This window comes from Trachinotus anak, unplaced genomic scaffold, assembly GCF_046630095.1.
Source record: "Trachinotus anak isolate AG129_WGS33_773 ecotype Australia unplaced genomic scaffold, CSIRO_AGI_Tana_v1 ptg000014l, whole genome shotgun sequence".
NCBI lineage: Eukaryota > Metazoa > Chordata > Actinopteri > Carangiformes > Carangidae > Trachinotus > Trachinotus anak.
Window position 1 is genome coordinate 15,277,501 of NW_027273865.1, and position 20,216 is coordinate 15,297,716.

At 41.1% G+C, this 20,216-nt stretch overlaps 1 protein-coding gene across 3 annotated transcripts in view; it reads right to left on the reverse strand.

The window, feature by feature from the left end:
* The window catches only part of sik2b (salt-inducible kinase 2b), a 42,438-nt gene that overhangs the window by 9,058 nt on the left and 13,164 nt on the right, over nucleotides 1–20,216 (reverse strand). For all 3 annotated transcript variants that reach the window (XM_071497408.1, XM_071497407.1, XM_071497409.1), the window contains 6 exons: nucleotides 13,263–13,424; nucleotides 6,319–6,443; nucleotides 5,712–5,835; nucleotides 1,894–2,120; nucleotides 716–868; nucleotides 109–267 (listed from right to left, as the gene is read on the reverse strand). In XM_071497408.1, coding sequence (XP_071353509.1) covers nucleotides 109–267; nucleotides 716–868; nucleotides 1,894–2,120; nucleotides 5,712–5,835; nucleotides 6,319–6,443; nucleotides 13,263–13,424 — 950 coding nt within the window. The remainder of the gene's footprint in view (nucleotides 1–108; nucleotides 268–715; nucleotides 869–1,893; nucleotides 2,121–5,711; nucleotides 5,836–6,318; nucleotides 6,444–13,262; nucleotides 13,425–20,216) is intronic.

Here is a 20,216-nt window from a genome sequence, read left to right on the forward strand (position 1 = left end):
GAAGGCCAAATGTGAGTGAGCTGTAATATGATAACAGGGCGAACACAAAAACAAAAAGATATCCTTTTCCCCAAAGCCTCAACCTGTTGTTACTGCTATTGGACCTACTTTGGGTGTGGTGATGTCCTCCACCATGAAATTCTGCTCCAGAGAACATGTAGTTTGGGGGAAGGTGAAAGCATCAGAGGAGGCTTGGGGCACAGCGGGGGAGCGCAACAGACGAACACCCTGCGGGAGTAAACCCACCTGGGCTGAACCACTGGTCGACTGCAGAGAGGGAGAAAAACAGAGACCGTGAGACTCTCTGACATTACATCAACAAACCCCCCCCAAATTCATGACCAATACTGAACAACACCCTTGATAATAACACAATTACAACAAAATTGAGCTGCAGTGAATTTGACTTTATAATCCAAACAAGACAAGAAAATGAAAGAGAAATTGCCCAACGTCGGTAAGAAGAGACAGTGGGCAGAGAAAAGAAATAATGAATTATGTAACTGTGGGAGACGCATGAAGATCAAGGCTGGGTGGAAAAGACTGCGAGCAGGTGAAGACAGAACCTGGCTGGACAAATAAATGAATGTGTCTGTCCGTTTGTTTGTTCCTGGGCGCAGGTGTGAATAATGGAACTTTGATCAGGGAGGCGTGGATGATAATCACTGTATAAACTATTCAGAACCCCCTCGTCACCCAGACGCTCTGCGGTTACCTTGACGACAGTCTGTTCGGCGATGGTGCTGGGCCGTCGCTGGCGGGCGTCGAGCCTCTGTTCGACAGGGAAGCTGCAGCGATGGGCCTTGAGTCGCTCCACCAGCAGGTAGTAGATAGCAGCAAAGTGGTTGTAGCTTTTGTTCTGCAGCGACTAGAGGATAGCATACAACATAAATGGCAGCGTCTGTGACTGAAGTTATTACTGAAGCACACCTTCCATTTTGGATGACCTGACTGTGACAGCTCTTAAGATATGCTGAGATAAATCTTCAATTATCCCTGTGCGAAACTGGGTTACTGCACCAGCTGAAGAACAGAGAATAGATAAAAAAAACAACTGGATGGTCACTCAAAGAGCACAGACCTCTGCCAAGGTGAATGTTAAACACCAGACTTAAAAAAAAAAAAATTCAAGTTAAAAATAAATTATTTGGATCTGCCCCAAAATTTAATGGGTTCTTCCCTGGCCCATGCACTTTCTCTCCAGTGCAAATCAGTTCCATACTTTTTTCATAAAGCTTCTTTCAAATCTATATTATTGACATAAAACACTAAGGAGACCTACATTGTGAAATGCATTTCCCATGTGTGCACTATCAGATGTCCTTATAAGCTGGCTGATTTGCATGCAGTAAAAGTCGGTCCCTAATAGGTGTAGATGTATGATGATAGCATGGTGTTCAGGTATAATAAATCTAAAATCATGTTCCTATTCTACCTTTTATTTATACCTTACAGTCAGTCATCAACACAATGCCCTCAGAGTATTTGGATTATCATTGCCACTTCTACCTAGCCAGTAACTAACAAATGTCGTGATATAAAAGTGGCATTAAATACACATACTCAAGTAAAGTGCAAGTTCCTTCAAAATTGGACTACAGTACTTGAACAAATGAGGACAAGGGAGGCCCCATGTCCATGTTTGCCCAGGGCCCCTGCATTACCAAATCCACCCCTAGCTCCACAAGAATGAGAGCATGATTCCACATGTTGTTATCCTACTTGTATCTGTATGTTGCTCTATTACACAGCTGGATACTGGGAATTCTCTTTTTTACATAAGTAGAGTGATGCATATACCTTGTCCACTGTCACCATCTGAAGTCTGGAGCTTTGACCTTTAAACCGCACCCCTTCTTATCTCCTATTGAATAAATAAAGCCAAGTCCTCACCTCTATAGTCTTGTGCTGGTCGATGCCAAGGCTGTGCATCAGGCGAAGGACCTGTTCACTGTACTCTCCCACACCCGCCTCGCCCTCAGCAGACAGGGGCTGTTGGTAGAGGACAGGCCTCTGTACTGGAACGTCTAGAGCCATCCACTTGTGCTCCTTGATCTGGGCCACAGACAGACGCTTTGACGGATCCAGGACCAACATCCTGCGGATCAGGTGCTCACAGTCTGCACGGGATGGAGAGAACAAACGAAGTGACAACATTTTAACAGCCTTTTATTATTTAGATCACCATGTTTTAAAAAGGAAGAGGTTCTTAATGTTTGATAACACGAAGCATGTCTTGCATTAGCTGTGATGAAGCAAATTAAGACACAAACCATCAAGTTCTCATCAAAGTACCCCGGAGGAAGTAGGGCAAAACACTTAGGAGCTTAAAATCTGCTCAATTCTTTTCTCAGTTTCTTCTGCCGTCACTTTTGAACAGCGTGTCTACGCTCTTTTCTGCTTTCCTCCCCTCCTAATGAGCTCCTCACCTCTAGTTAGTGGCTAGATGAGTTTGACGTCAGACACAGCTGGGTTCTTAACAGGATTACAGTTCCCCCGGCTGTGTCGCTTTGGCCTACCTACACCCCTACTGCCTGCACCACATTCCTGCCTGCCACACGGCATCTTTACCCATATACCCTGCTGATACGGTCTTTAAGTAAAACAGGTGTGTTTTCAAAAAATAGGCCCAGCAGTTGGTCATTATTTTCTGGATCTTTAATGCTTTCTTTACTGGAATATATTTTTCAAATTAATCAGATGTAGCGTGAATTTTCTTAATGAAAATTCAACTTGTGTGTTTCAAAAATCTCAAAACAAAACATGATTCACGTGCTGTGCTTAGGTGATTAATGTTGTTCTGTTTTTGAAACACATTTTAAATCTAATTATCATAATGTCTTTCTTCTGATTTGCAAACAGTAGAAGGAGAACACTTTACAGATGATTAATTTTTATTACATTTGATTAAACTTTAAGTAATTTTGGAGTTTTCAAAGACTTGAAGTTAATTTAGAACACACATTAGCAACCTTCTGTAGGTCACCCTCCCACGTGTTCTACCAGTGTCCATAGATATCCTGTCTTCAGTCACTGCATTAGGAGAGAGCACAAGGACTTGGCTGCCAATGTTAACTCCCTGCTGCATGTTCTTCCTAGTTGCACTGCTGATCTACTAACGTCTGCTTACATCACATTTTGCTACTTTGTCCCTGGCGGTTCAGCCAGCTCAGTTTTTCCCCCATAATGAGCACAATCAGTGTGCCCTTCACTGCACGTTTACCCCATGCCGTGGTGTCTTAACAGCTTGTGCAGCTGCAACCTGCTTCAAATACAATACAGTGCATTGCACTACAATTTGTTTGACCCAGAAGTTACTCAGGCTCTGTGTTGCTACAGCCGTGTTTATAGCAACAGTCGAAGCTGAGCACATTTTTCAAAGCGACTAACCACCAGGGAAGGTTGGACTATGTAAAGGGGCCGACACCGCATAAGCGTCTAGCTGGCTGGCCGGCTGGCTGATTGATTGGCAAACTGTTCTTAGCCATTACATTACACCACCATGACTCAACCACAGAACCATCCCAGTTAACACTTGCAATGTCCCAGTGGTGTAGAGTTGCACCAAGTACCCCGGTGAAAGAGAACAGCTCTCTGTTGCGAAAAGTTGAAGAGCAGAGAGCAGGTACTGAGGCTTTAAATTATCTATTACACTGATTTTATCAGACAGAGGAACTTAAAAAAATATTGCTGTGAACACAACATTAAGAAACACAAACTGGTTTTAAAGATTCTCAGATTTCACTTTCATTTCAAAAACAACGCCCAGTTTTGTTCCAGTGTGGGCTGTGATCGGCTAGCTGTACTGCTGCAACGCAAGACTGAAGAGAAAAATGCCACAAGTAACAACACGAGGGGCCGAGCTTCACAAGACAGAGCTGTGTGCAAAGTGTGTATTTTTATTTTCAAATCGAAGTCCGTCAGAGCTAAACTAGTTAGCATATAAACCGATTCGTCAACAGAAAACTATTTTGCAAATCAATAAATCATTTAGTCATTTTCTAAAGCACAAATTATTTTTTCTTATTATTATTTCAAATGTGCTGCTTTTCTCTGTTTCATATCATTGTTACTGTTTATCTTTGGGATTGACTGACAAAAAAAAGACATTTGTGGATATCACCTGCAGGGCCAACAATGACGCTGTATTCTCAAGGGGTATGAGCAGACTCTACTTGAGGAAGCTCTGATCTTTCAATGTGTGCAACAAGATGCTGGAGATCTTCTACCAGTCTGTTGCAGTGAGTGCCATTAGTGTGCTGTGGTCTGCTGGGGGAGCAGCATCTGTGCCAGAGATGCCAGCAGGATCAATAAACTTATTCCAAGACCATCATTGGTCAGAACCTGGAGATGTGTGAGTCAGTGAGGAACAGGAGTTCACTGAACAAACTAATCTCCATCATGGAAAATCCATCCTACCGCCTCCACAATACACTACAGAGACAATGGAGCTTGTTTTCTAATAGACTTATTCAGCTTTGCTGTCATAAAGACTGTTTGTTTCTACAGTCACACTTTACAACAGCTCCCATCTATGTGACAGGGGAACACACTTTAGTACTAACATCTGTACGTACTATCTATATTATACTTTTACTGCATTCATCATACTCCGTCAATTTGAACATTTCTTATTGCACTCCAATCTTTCCTAAATTTCACACTATCCTACTGATGTATATACTGAATATATAATATAATACCGGTTTAGGCTATTCTGTACTACCATCTACCAGGCCTGTGCAATATGCAACATAAGAGGCATAAAAAAACATCTACTGTAGTTATTTCGTCAGTAAGTTGGGAGTTGTTCTAGTAAGAGTTTACTGTGTGGTGCTAGGCTGTGCTGTGTACCACAGCGCCAGTGAGAGGAACAAGAGCAGATGAGATGGACTGTTTCTGGATGAAGAAATCGGCACACTGTGTTCTACTTGTTCAGGGAACAGGGACTGGACTGGGGGTGGGGAGGCGGGTTTGAGTGTCAGTCTGGCCAAGGAGCTGACATTACACTCCTACATTCCCCTTACGTCTTAATTGTTTCAAGGTCCTGAACAGGAAAAAAAAAGAAATCTGGTCGGCTCTCTCACCACACCCCCTGTGGAGAAAGTGCTACAGACTTGCAGATGGGATACAGAGACAAGACAAGAGAAACAGACAGGGCCACAGACGGACAGGAAGATGTCTCACAGACAGAGCATGAGTCAGACAGACATACGAGCAGACAGACAGGCAGAGTCTCCTCAGAGAGACAGACAGGCAAGCTGCTGGAAGGCTTCACTGGCTCTTCCCCAGGTTACATAAACAGCTCCAGCTCTGGACTTAATCTGCTGCCAGCTAGCTAGCACAGCCGCTAACAGCAGGACTGCTTTGAGACAGTTAGCCAACCTGACTCACTCTGCAGCATGCAGGCACGCACATACACACTGACACATAACAGAGGACAATGGCAGAGTGTCTCTTACTGTATCCCCTTCAAATGAGCGTGATGCTCTCTCGTTAATGAAATGACCCCCTGACTGGTTGCAGCAACAAGAGAGTCTGCCAGTGATCACTTAACAGTACGGTGACTCAAATAGGTGTGATCTATTCATCTGAGCAGCACTGTCCCTCACAGGGACATTTTCATGCCATATTGTCTCGGTTTGACCACATACTGCGATAAAAAAGACTGGAAGGTGAGAGAATGAGAGAATGAGCAAGTCTCCTCTTACCTTCAGTCATGAAGTAGGGGATGCGAAACCTTCCCTCTAGGACTCTCTGTCTGAGCACAGGCAGAGTGGGCCCATCGAAGGGCAACGCACCACACACCAGCACGTACAGCACCACCCCCATACTCTGTGAACATGAAAAAATGTACACACATAGATCAAGTCAGGGCAGGAGCCAGGTACAATCAGTAAACTGATCAATCAATCAGATGTGTCCAGATGTAAATAAGGTTGAGATTATTGTTTGCATTCACAGACTTCCCCACTGTACACACCAATGCACTTCCCTTCACACAAACACAAAAAAATGTAGTAAATTATTGCAATATACAACAGGCAATAAACTGCGGTTGGGAAATCACACTCCACATCCCCACAGCAGCACATGACAGGAACAAAATCTGCTGACTTCATATCAAATATAAATAGATACCTATTAAATATTCAAAAAATGTGTTGTTTCAGCTCATGTCATGTCTTAGTAAGTAAATGTTGCACAAAAAAAGGACAGAGAGGGACTGACATATATTCAATGCATGTTTCACTGTAGGTTTAATTAAATATTAAATATAATGTACAGTTATCTTCAGTATGCAACCAGTCATCTCACCCAGATGTCAAGCTGTGGGCCCTCATACTGCTGTCCCTCGAAAACCTCTGGAGCAGCATAAGGCGGGCTCCCGCACCATGTGGCCAGAGGCTCCCCAGGCTGGAAGAAATTCCCAAATCCAAAATCTACATGACACAAAACACCAGAGGTAAGTGGGTTAGTGGAAGGAAAGGTGAAGATAATTTCAAACATCAGGGTTGAAACTGTAAAGGTACTTCCAAAACTGACCACAAGGTGTTCACAGCAGTTTCTGTAAAAAGCCGACCTCTAACTGTAAGTATTTTTTGTGACTGCAAAAAAAGGGAAGAGGTTACAGTTACAGTATAGCTGCGGTGATTTGCATGCTGAAGTGGTCAAACCATACGGAGAAAATATGCAGAACAAAGCAGAGCAATGCCTTATGATTGAGAGTTTTTAAGTGTCTCCATGGGGTCTGCAGGTCTTGAATAACGTAATATGTGATCCACATATTTTTACGCTGAGGAAATGGGCCTTTGCATGAGGTAACCACCCCTGGAGACTGACACGAGGTCATGAGTGCTCTGCTCTGATTGGCCGTCATGTAGAGTGATTTTAAACCTTCAGAGGAGTAAGACAGGGGTGACTAACTTACACTTACACAGATACACACAAACACAAAACACTGAGAAGTTCACGTCTGCCTTTCATTAAAATCCAACCAAAAGCTGTAGTACTATCTGCCAAATCACACTCAGTCAACTTGCGTGCCTGCAATCACTCAGCCAACCCCTTTTTTCTGTTAGTGTGTATCATTCTCATCCCACCTCCGACTTTCCCAAACCTTCTCCAGTGAATGATCCTTTGTCTCCTCTCCTCGTTTGATTTTACATGACTTGCTACGAGTGCTTACTTCTCATGCTGAGATGATTAATCCATTAATGCATCAGCATAAAGTTAATCAGTGACTATTCAGATAACGGACTAATAATTTTTATCAGGAAAAATCTCTAACAGTTGCTGGTTGTAGCTTCTCAGAAGAGAAAATGTGATGGCAAATGATAATAATTCCATGTTTATTTAGTTCATTATCAGTGGGACCCTGTGATTGTGTCATGGGACCTGACAGCTACAGGAGCAGACAATCAGGCTAACGTAAGCCTCCAACCCCGCCCTTTTTGCATAATTCAAAACAGTTACATAAACAGAAAATGTATTGCAAAACAAATAAATAACACTGATAAAAAAAAAAAAAAAATCTGGCTTACATAATGGGGCTGGAGGTAATGTGGGTTCATACACACAGTGAGCTGTAACCAATTCTGTTTCCTTTGCTCTGTAACTGTAAAGGATCATGATGCAGAACAATCTACGACCCACTGTCACACACACACACACACACACACACACACACACACACACACACACACACACACACACACACACACACACAATATCTCACATTGTGTATTTGGGTATTTAATTTCATAATTAATTATATAGTCTATAATAGAAAGCAGTGAAAACACAATTTCTTGGCGCAAAATACAAATGACCGAAACCCAAAAATATTCAGTTTACAAATAAATAAAATAGAAAAACAGCAAATCCTCACATTTAAGAAGCTAGAGGCAACAAATTGTAAGAAATGTTTGTTGTAAATTTACTTAAATGATTATTTTATTATCAAAATGTTTGATAATTTTGTGTCCGTTAACTGTAATTGTTTAGGGTGCATGGGTGTCTGAGGCCTAATGATTAAGAGATCTACCATATAATGTGATTGCAATATCCATTTGTGGCATGACATTGCCGATCCATCCATCTTCCCTACAGCAAGTTCTAATTCACTTGAAATCACATGTAGGAATCAGATTTGAAGGACAGGAGCAGTGCACACTCCAAATGAAAAGGAAATGGCAGGTTTGACACTGTGTGTCAGTGCATGTATTCAATCCATTTAATTACTGCAGTGCAGGTAGCAGCAGGTGTGGCTGAAATAAACTGGAGAGTAAAGCAGTGCACCACAGTGGAGTTTATTACAAGTATGTTTACTGTCTGATGCTGCTGTGAAGGTGAGATGTGAGATGCAGAGCGGAGCAGTGCAGTCGTTTTATCGTCAGAAGCTGTGACCCAATTCATGGAGCTGAATACTGAGCAGACTGGTTGACGTCAAAAGCTCCAGCACGCTGCAGGCTACTAACAGCACTCACAGCTCAACAGGAAGGGCGGGGTGGGGAACGAGTGTGTGTCGCGCACAACAGTATTAGCATAATATTAGCCTAAACATGTCACACTGGAATACACTCCCGCTAACAGCTTATAAAACTCTGTGTGTTTGTTTGTGTGTGTGTGTGTGTGTGTGGAGAAGACGAGTGTATGAGTGAAGAGAATAGCATCCTGCAGTCAAAACTGTATTGTTCCTAATAACAGGGTATGAGCACTGATACAGTTAATGGCTGCAGTTAAGGACGACTGCACTATGCTTGATTCACTCTTCCTCTCTCTTCTTGGGGCTTCTAATCTCTCATCTCCTTGCTCACACTTGCTATAACCTAAAAACTTTTTCTCTCTCCTTGTTGTTCTCCTTGTTCACTTCAGGTTCCTGAAACCTCAGCCTTTTTCACTTACGAAAAAGACTATTTCACTATTTAAGATGAGACTATGTAACTTTTGACAGAAGAAATAATAAATTCTTCTTCTGACAAATGAAAAATGGAATTCATATGCAATAAAATGCAAACGTACTCAATTCAAAACATTCAGGGGTTCTGCCAATACAGTCTTACTTGGTCTGGTATGACCAGTAGCTCACGTTTGCCAAATTTAGAAAGAAATGCCCATCTAGCAGGTCTCCCTTCATGCACAGTCAACCCCCTATAGATGATCCAGAATGTGGCAGTGCGTTTGGTTTTCAACCTAAATGGACACGTCATTCCGCTGATTTTTGACATTCACTGGCTTCCCATGGCCACCTGAATCAAATTCAAGTCACTAATGCTTGCTTTGCCCAGCGTGACTTCTGGGTCTGCACTCATCTCGTAGAACTTAATCATACAGGTTTATGCTCCTTCTCATCCACTGCGTTACTCCAAGGAACATCATCTGGCATTGACATTCCTACATACACCAGGCAATCTCAGTCCAGACTGTTCTCGTTCGTGGTACCCTAATGATGGAACGAGCGATCCGGGGGATCCCTCTCTATCTTTAAGAATCTCTTGAGGACTCATCTTTTCCGAGAGCACCTCCTCTCCTATCACACCAAACCCACACTTACTGTGCACTTCTTTACCTGATCTCCTTTCACTTTGTCTTATTGAACAGATTTAGTACTGACTGCCTACTTCAAGGTCTGCTACTACATTGAAGCTGGAGTGTTATCCCTCCCTTTTAAGTAGCTTTGGATAAAAGAATCTGCCAAATGAATAAATGTAAATGTATTCCTGTATAACAGATGCTACCGAGTTATTTCACTGATTTCATGACTCTTCTCTCTTTGTGCTTTTGTTGCACTAAGTTTACAGTAATCACATGTCACATATGCCCACAGTGGCAACCGTTCAGTAAAAGTTAAACAGTCTCAGGTTAACTGAGAACCTCAACCTGGCACAACTGATTTCACCTTAAACAATTTTCACTGCAGTCTTAAATCCAGTAGATGGTACATTTGGTTAGAATATTTTCTTAAAGTGGGAAATGCAGTAGATATAACAGCATGTGTGACTGTATAAAACAGTTTAAAGGTACTGAAAACTGATCTTCTTCCTATCATCATGGGGTCCCAGATAAACATACAAATGTATGCCAAACGTAAAAGAACTGATCTGAGTTTTTGAGTATTTAGCTAAAATACCTAAATTGGGGTTTCCCCACTGAATTTTGGCTTTTTATTGTTGTATATTTACATGTGAACCTTTAATGAGAGAACAGAGAAATCTTGAAGATTTGAAACCAAACTTCTTACGGGCTGTAAAGATCATGCAATATGCCAAGAATGGACTTTGACACTCAATGGGAATGCTTGATTGATGGTAATGAAATGAAGTGAATACCTGACATATCAAGGTCCTTCCTCAAAAAAATCTTGGAAATCAAATACAGCCAGAGAGCAGTCCTGCTCACTGATTTGCAACATAGATCACAATGATCCAATAATCTATAATCAGAGATAATACAGGAATAGTTGCTAGGAAGAAGACATTACAGTAGACAAGTCTCTATCTCTACTGTATTGATTGTTTCATGGTACATTGTATATTGTACATTGTCACATTGTCCGGTGGTTTCCTTTTGTTTCTTTACAATAGAATCCATATGTCTACATGTGAAAGTAGTTCGAAACTGTCTCTCCACTAGGTCCACTTGAACTGGAGATTGTTTGTACTTACTACGCTGTTTTACTGAACATGAAACACCTTTCAGGTTTGGTGCATTTCCAATGACATCACTGTGTGGATGGCTTCACCCTTGAAAAATTCAAATATAGTTAATGAACCTATAAATGCCTGCTAATGGTTTCATGATACGAGACAACTTACAACATATCAGATTTTGTTTTTCGAAGGTGGTTCTCCTAGGCAGGTTTTGCTTTTTTTTCAACATAGGAACTCAACCCAACACAACCCAAACCATGGAATATATATGTATATTTCCTGCTAAGTCACAATGGCTGCCTCCTCACCTCCACTGATCCAGCAACTTGCTTTTTTTTTTTGTTATTTCTCCTCTGCACTTTTCATTCCCTTCAATCTGTCAACTTGAACGTAAAGAGGCTGTTTGAAGTGAAAACATGAAGGGCACCCCCGCTGCTGCCGTTCCCCTCTCCTCTGCAGCCACCATGAGCATGACCTTTCTTTGACTGACCGCTGCCTGGTTAAGCTTCATACAGACTGACCAGTGGTGACCTTTAGCAAGCAGGGAGGCATCACTGAATAGCAAGAAAACCCCTGAAGCATAGGTACTCTGTCTGCCCATGCATATTCAGTCTAGTGCTGCAACAAGAAACAGAATAATAATTGACAATTTTAATAATCAGCCATTCATCAATCAAAAATGACCAAATATTAATTGGTGCCAGATTTTGCTGCTTTCACTTGTTTAATATCTTTTTGGACTTAAGACTTGGTTGAGATGGCAGAATTACTAACCATCTTGCAGCGGGGCCCGGAGTTAATGAGATATAAAACATTTGAAACAAATATACCAATAAATGGCAAACGCAAAATTAAAATACAATAAAACAAGGAACTATAGTAGGAATATTTTTTAAATAAAGTGGAGTAAAGCAAGAATATAGACTTATATACAAAAGCAAGATGTAAAAAAAAAAAATGTACGATGTGGAAACAAAAAAGGAGGTGGGGGTCAGTGGGCCTGAACAAAACAACCGACAAAACACCTGACCAGTCCAATCCATCATTTCTTGTTGTTAGTTACAGTCCTTTCCAATTTGCATTTAAAGTCTAAAAATAATAAACAGACAAATTGAAAATAAAAATAACCATTAGATGAAGCTCTAGAGGCAGATTAGCCCCGCACGAACACAGACAGAAAAGAAAATCTTTATTTCTCTTGGTTGAATGGATGACTGATCTGAAATGACATTAATGTGACTAATGCAGTTGGGAAATTTTAAGTGGGGGCTTTCTTTCTCATGCACAATATGAATCGGACATGTTTTCTTTATGTACCATTTAACAAACATGTCAGACCACATAGTGGGTAAGAGAGGTACAGAATGTACTTTGCTGCTGATGTTCTCCCTAGAGAAGTTTTCTCTAATCACAAACCTGGTAATGTTCTGTTCATTGTTTTCCTGCTTCAAATCTAATCTGCCGTGCAGACAATCGGCTGTGAGTCAGACATGTTTGTGAAAATTACTGCTAGGGTAATAACATCTCCAGGTTATCATCTTGGACCCTTCTGAGAAACAGTGGACAGGATGATGCGAGTAATGATGCAGGTGGAACATTCAGTTCTCTATTAGTTATTGTATGGTTCTGTCTAATTTGTCCTCATCTGATTTTATCACTTAGAACAAATAAATGTAGGTTAACGGGGGTGATTATCTGTCATTTTCCCTCCATGAAGTAACATTTCTTAGACCAATAAACAATGATTTTATTTGACTATTTGAAGGTCATGATGTGAAGTCCTTTGAGAACAACTTCGTGTTGAATTCTCCCTGGAGCACACATTTATACTCAGTGTGTCTGGTATCCATTCACACCTGTATTTTCAGCCGTCCTCAAGTGATCAGCTCACCTTAGATAGATTTCAGTATCAGCACTGAATAAAGCCTAAGATAAACCTTGGCCTCTTTCAGAGCATTGCCACAGCTGCAGCTCTGCCACCCTGCAATGCACCTGTCCTCATTATTCTTCCTTCATCCTCTCATCTGCTACCCTGTCTCCCAAGTAGCCAATCCATTTTATCACCTCTTCTCCTTCTCCAATTAAACCCAAACTCTTTCCTCCCACTCCCTCCCAGCCTCCCCTTCCTCCACTCTGGGACACAGTGGTAGGGTGACATTCTCACTAGCCAGCTCTAAATGCCAGTTGCTTAATAATCACACTTAGAAGCTTGTACTACAGACCTCCAGTCTCAAATCTCTGCCTCTAGGTCTGTTCCTCATATTGTCCTTTATCTTTAACGTTTCCATCTCAAAATTAAAGCTGGGGGTCACTGGGGAGGGATTTCTGATCTCCTCTGATCCGAAAATCAATGTTGAAAAGGTGGCACAAGCCTTTGGATTCTTGCTTGAGATTTAAAGATGTCTGTTGTGGCATCTTTCAGCCAACAGCTATCTCGCAAGTAACCTCAGACCACTTCTCAACACAGTGCAAATGGCCTGGGCAGGTAGTTAAGACATTTCTGAACGACACCGGCACATAGATCATGACAGGCAATGGATCAAAACTAAATGACTCCATGCAGACTTCCAGTATTTCTCATCCATCAGCGAGCTCATGCCTTTATGGTACCTGCAATCTTGATGTTCATGTGGCCATCCAGCAGAAGATTCTCTGCCTTCAGGTCCCTGTGGACGATGTTGCGGTTGTGACAATACTCCACCGCCGACAGGATCTGCCAGAACTTTCTCCTGGCCTCCAGCTCACTGAGACGGCCGTGCTTTGCCAGGTAGTCTACAACCAGAGAGAGAGATGCACAGAGTGCAGAGAGGTGATGTGATGTGTCATGTTAGAAGTACTGTATATACAGATAATGTTTTACATTGACTTAGAGAACATGGCTCCACACTTTCAAACACAGCATAAGGTATCACTTTGTGCAAGTGAAGAAAGTGGATTTGTGCAGATTTTTCATTCCACTGGGTGTTGGTGGTTGTGTTGAAGGGATAATTTACTTTTGATCAGGTGCAGATCTGGTGCCAATAGTAGCTTACAGCTGCTCTACTTTACAGCACACTTGGCGAAATGATTAAGTGCAAGATGTAGGATGTGTGTGTGTGTGTGTGTGTGTATGTGTGTGTGTGCACGTGCGTGCGTGTGTGTGTGTGCGTGTGTGCGTGTATGTGTGTGTCTGTGCATACATTCGAGCGGGCAATGGTTGACAGTGACGAGTGAACTGTGTTGTCATAACTGGAGGAGGAAAGGGGAAGGCCAAATTTCTAAGAACTGGTGTTCAGCTACATGATGTCCACATTAGAAAAAGTTGAAACAGGAGAGCTGGGGTTGTTGGTGGGAGGTTTAATGGTGACACAGTGTTTGTCAGCATATGATTGCAGTACACACACAGACTTACAAACACACTTGACAATCAGTGGGACAAATCAAGATGCTGATGTAAATATGAACCTGAGTTCTTGCCCAATGAGTAACAAAAACATCAGATTTATCTGTTTATCTGCTGAGCACAGGCAGAGTTTGTGGTTGTTTAAAAAGATGCATGAAACCAAAGTCTATGCTGTCTCTGTGAGGGCAAAGTCATAAATTTTACTGTCTTCTTTCTCCAAGCATCCAGATCACTGACCTTTCTCTCATTGTTTGCTTTCAGAAAGCCCTTAGTGTTTTTCTAACCTTTCACACTCAGCGTTTTTTTCAACAATTTTTAAAAAGTCGGCTTGACAGACAATTTTATAGGATGCATGATTTTTTTGCAGTCCAATGAACTTTGGAAAGTGTGGTGTTTGTTGCTGTCGGCAGGGTTCCTCTTCACACCTCTCTGTCCAGATAGCTTGCTAGCTCTTCAATTCACACTCTGTGGCAAACAAGATAGGACACTGTTGGCTTTCCTTCCAGCTGGCATGGATACAGACCACCAACCAAACCTGACAACAATGCACAACAACCACAACAAACCCAGCCAACAAAGCTTCATATATGAGTAAACAAAGTGTGCAAAATATATAAAATGCAATTATCTGAAGCTCCACCAGGTCAGTCTAATAAATTATTTTTGTCATAACAAAGAAGACAGGGACTTGCAACTTAGTTTGCTTGCAATATTAAAAACAACTTTTTGCTTAGTCTTTGCATTTGTTGGAAATTCCTTACATTGTTTCCTTTTTTTTTTTTTAAACACAAGTAATATTGCTGTGATTTCCCTGGTGTGCACACACAATTTGTCTGAAGACAAGTTCACTGAGAATTTTGAAACTAGGCCTCTGTCAAGATGCACAGAGATGTCACTAAGCCAATTTCACAGCCCATTAACATCAAAAAACATTGTGCCATCAACTAAACATGAGATATTTAAAGTAGAGCAACATCGTTTCCTGAGGCCAGCAACTTGCATCAAGATGTAAACACCTCATCTTAACAACCCAAACAAATGTATTGTCTCAGCTCGGGGCTGACCAAAGGGTCAGCTGTGTATTGGGTCAAAGATGGCACAGTAAAAATTACTTAAGGCCACAAGCACTATTAAGCTTCAAGGAGATGATACTGCTCCATCATCCACAGTGTGGTTAATAAATAGCTAACATCTGACAGAGTGAGAAAACCTGATTAGATAGTAGCTGGCAGATTCCATAGAGGAGGCCATTCAGTGACGAGGGCAGCTTTCATGCAACGCTGCTAATCAAAAAACACACTGGGGAGGGGAATGTGTCAAAGAGGTCCAAGTATGCACCTGTGAAGGACAGGACTCTAAAGTAATAATCATTTTGGGATCAAACCTCTCTCCTTTCTCTGCCTTTGTCCCTTAAGACGTCAGCATGCTTCAACCAAAGTGTCTTTCGAACAGTTAAACTGCAACAAATTTTGCAAACTAGTTCAATCCGAGTGTACTCCTATCACATTATCTAACCAATTGTGTTTATACAGTAGCTGTTGCAGTCAAAGGCGTGGTGAAAAGCCTACTATCACAAAGAGACAAGACAAGATAATCATTCAAACACAAAGACAATAGTGCGCAGTCTCAGACAATCTCTCCTCGAAGCAATTCATGGTGTTGCAATTGTTTGCACACACGAAAAGTGACTTAAGTAGTTTAGTAAGCGGAAAAAAAAGGAAGGATGAGAGATTAATCCCACATACTTTCTCATCTCTGCACACCTGGTAAATCACTGTGGGAAGTGAGTGTTTGTTAAGACTGTTGTGTTGTGAAACCCCCCCCCCCCCCCCCAAAAAAAAAAAAAATTGTTGGACATAGCCATCCCAATTTTGACGTTGGAAAGGTGAAGTGTTTCTGACGCCAATCCGACAGCCCTTCAGTTAAAACAGACTCATGCTCAACTGTCTCGCACACACATTAACACACCTGCCTTTATAATAATAAGAAGTCTAGAGCTGCAACTGATGATTACTTTTATTAACTATAAAACTTTTAGTACCTACTTATAATTTTCATCAGTTCCTCAGTGTTCATATTGGCAGTTTGGTGACCCCAACACTATTCAAGAAGACAAAGACAACCAGCTAATATTCACTTTTGAGGAGCAAGATCTAGTTTATTTATGTAATTTCAGCTTAAAAAGCTCAATTATCAATACTCTTACCGAGTAATCAACTGATTGTTTCAACAAAAAGGAATTTGCTTGACTGTTTTAACGCTGAATGCTCAACAAACTTAACACTGAACAATGCAATTAATCTTAATTCTGTATGAACAGCAGCACTGTGTTGCTACCTCTTGCTCTACAGTAGCATTTGGAAAACAAGCCATTACTGTTTGAGCAATCAACACTACACACACACACACACACACACACACACACACACACACACACACACACACACACACACACACACACACACACACACACACACACACACACACACACACACACACAGTGGTATGTTGCCCCATTGGAAGGATGAGTAATCCGCTGATACAATGTTGACGAGGGCAAGGACCTCAGCACAGTGAGGCATGCAGAAATGCATTCTGGGAAAGCGAGCAGGACAAGTATGAATCATAGGGGTATTAGGGAACAGCTCGACAACCACTGTGTTCCACTTCTGCTGAGAGCTGGGTGAGGAGCTAAGTCTCTTAACAGCTGCTCAGCTTTGGAGGGGCAAACATCATGGGTACAAACTGGCTTGTTGGATAGACCTCTGGCTGGACTTCAGATAACACTGTGGGGCAAGCCTGGTGGGGAGTAAGTGTGCGCGCGTGTGTGTGTGTGTGTGTAGAGGACAAGGGGCAAACTCACACTCTCCCACACACTCTGTTACCACATCGGTAACTGATACCCAAACCACTTAAATACTGCAGCCACATTAAAGGCAAATCTCTATGCTTGTTGATAGATGTTGGTGCTGATTTCATACTGGCACCCTCAGGGGTTAAATTGGGCTGGAGCCAGCTGGAGCTGAGCACTGCTCTTTCATTGAAGTTATAACTTGCCAAAGATCATCACCATGGTGACAGTTAATTTCTCTTCCATTACAAGTACTCATTCAGGAGGTAATCAAATAAAAAAAACCTATTTGTCAGTCGCTGACATCCATTCAACCAATGATTGACTTTGCATTTGTAGCCAAATGATCTAAACATAGCTCTGAATTTCACTACCAGACTGTGTAGGCCTGTAATAAACAGTCATGGCTGAGTTACTCTTGATTAGGACTGAAATAATTAGTAGATCAATTGATAAATCAATCAACTGAAAACAAATTGGCACCCATTACGATCATGCATTGATGCATGAGGATTTGCTGCTTGTCTTTGTCATCTTTGGATTTTGTGATGCTAATTTTCTACATTTTATAGACAAAATGATTAATTGAGGAATTGACAAAATAACAGGGCAGATCATAAGTTGCAATTGTAGTACATTAAAAAAACAACTACATTTTACTGAGTACTACATTACACTGGATTACATTTTTAGAAATAAATTCCTTCATGAATGTATAACACACTATTTCTATGGTACTCTTTTACAGGTGTGTCATTTAAATTGTGATATAAAGAAATATGATTATTTTGTCACACATACTGCTCCCTATGGTCATAAAGGCCTGGTCAGTTTTCACTGAGTTCTCCTTTTTTAATTTCCTAAATAATAGTATATATTTCTATTTATCTGGTGCCTTAGTCTATTCAGGTCCGTGTGGTTTGGATGAACAGCTGCTTCCTGATGTGATCAGAAACTCAGACCATTTTCAGACACAAAACCAGGTGGTTTGATTTGACACAAAACACTGCTGGTGTGTGTGACTGGCAATCAAAAACATTGGGTGTGTCTGGAATTCACACGTCACCTCTCAGTGCGTTTAAGGCTTTCAATACTTTCTAATAACAATGGTGCATTTAGGGCGTTACTAATTTGCATTTTGAGAAGGCAGACATATAAATAACCCATAAAATAAATTCAAATCACATCAATATTTTAAAATCTTGCCATTGTTGCAGGGACACTGAAATTTCCAAGGGGATGCTAAGCCTGGAGCTTGTCTTGGTGGATAAGGCTCTGTAGGTATGATATAATCTCCTCATCAAGTCTAGCTTGGATGTGATAGTACAACAGTGATGAGAGTGATGTTAGTACCGTTGACCTCGAAGTAGTACTGTTATAGATATGTTGCTGAATAAACATTTACAAACACACCTGATACTTGAAGATATTTGACAAAATCGGGTAGTTGACATAACCCTCGTTGGGTTGCACTAGTAAAGAATTAAATGGTGGTGTTGGTTATGTTACGGCAATACCTCTGTTAACCCATAAAGTTTGGTTTACCGATCATACTGGAGGAGTCACATTTTGCACACATGCAGATAACTAAAAAACACCACATTATTTATACATGTTCTGATTTATCTATTACTAAAACACTACACTCATTCAAACTGTTTGAAATCCCTGAAGAAGACGAGCACAAATTACCTCAACTCAAATGTAGAAACACATGTCAAATTTATTCTGGCACAATACATTTTCCTTCTTACGATTTTTTTAAAACAGCAACAGGATCCGTGAAAGCTGCTGTGTAAGATGCTGCCTGTCACTCAACTGGGAACACTTTCTGTAAATATCAAAAGAGAGAATCTGCTTCCTTCATGCATCACCAAAATCCTGCACAGAAAGGTAGATGTTAACTTTTCCTCGTGGAATTTAATTAGTAATGGTCAAACCTAGACAAAGGTAGAAAGCTGTGCCTGAATTAATTTCACACTTGTGCATCCATACTTAACCTCATATCTCATATTATATTATACATTAAAGTTATTGTTATTTTCTTCATTGATTAATCTGCCAACCATTTTCTTAATGACACTATTTTGTCAGAAAATGTCATAAAATATTGAAAGATTCCCATTAGAATTTCCCATAGTTAAAGGATGGCTTGTAATATTCAAACAACACATCAAAATCCAAAGATATTCATTTTATTCAGTTATTTCAGGCAAAAAAGCAGTATTTAAGAAGCTTTCTGTCAATTTACTAACAGATGAATTGACTAATTGTTGCAGCTTTAACATTAAGTATGTAATTGATTGATATATTTTGTCTGTGTATGTCATATGTTGGATAATGCCTGCGCTGGTCAGGTCTGCTTGCCACCTAACACAAAACAACAAGAGAGGTCACTAAATAAAAGCTCCAGTCTTGTGTAGTCTGTACATAGGCCATTGCCCTTCAAATATAATTTTCACAATGTGTGGAGGGTTTAGTTGTGCCAAACAGCTACATCATCAGACGACCTTGTGAAAGCCAATGCCATTATTTTTTGCCCCTGAAAAAAAACTATGACATCTGGAAACATCCATATTTCAGGTTTAATTTCATATATCAGTTTGGAGGCATTCAGGAGTAATTGGGGAACTCAGAGTGAATCTCTTTTGTAGCATATACGCATCATGTTCTCACAAAGGTTAGGGTCACTTGATGGCTTTTTTTTTGTAGAGTTTTCAATTTTAAATTAAAGATTTGTGAGTTTGGGCAGCCCGTCCTCCATTAATTTATGTATTTCTCTTTTGATCATCAAAGTCAAAGCTGCCACACCCCAGCAGCTGACAGATGCAGAAAACTGACCCAGTAATATGAAGGATGGTTTATGGTGAAATAGAAATTGACAGCATAAGTAAATAGAAATGTGTATCAAAAAATAGTATTCCTTTGAAGTCAACCAGTCTCCCTGTCTCATTCCCTTCCCATCAGTCAGACAAGAGATCTGCATGAGTGAGTCTACTCACTGCCAGCTATTATACTCCCCTCTCTCCAGCAGTGCTTTCTTAAATATGCGTGCCCTACATTTCCCCACCACCTTCCAAATTCAAATGGATGTCCCCTGCTCTCGCCTCCTTTCTCTTCTGCCTCCTCTCTTCTCCTGCCTCTGCTCTCTGCAACTCTGCTTTATTTGTGGTTGACCCAATTTCCAGGTTTGATCCATCCTGTGGTCTTGAGGCAGACTGTGGAGCGGCAGACTGACTGACAGACAGACAGACAGACACAAAGGCACATCAACAAACTGGCATGGATGCCCCTGCTGTGCCCATTACTGTGCCCACACACCCCTTCGCAA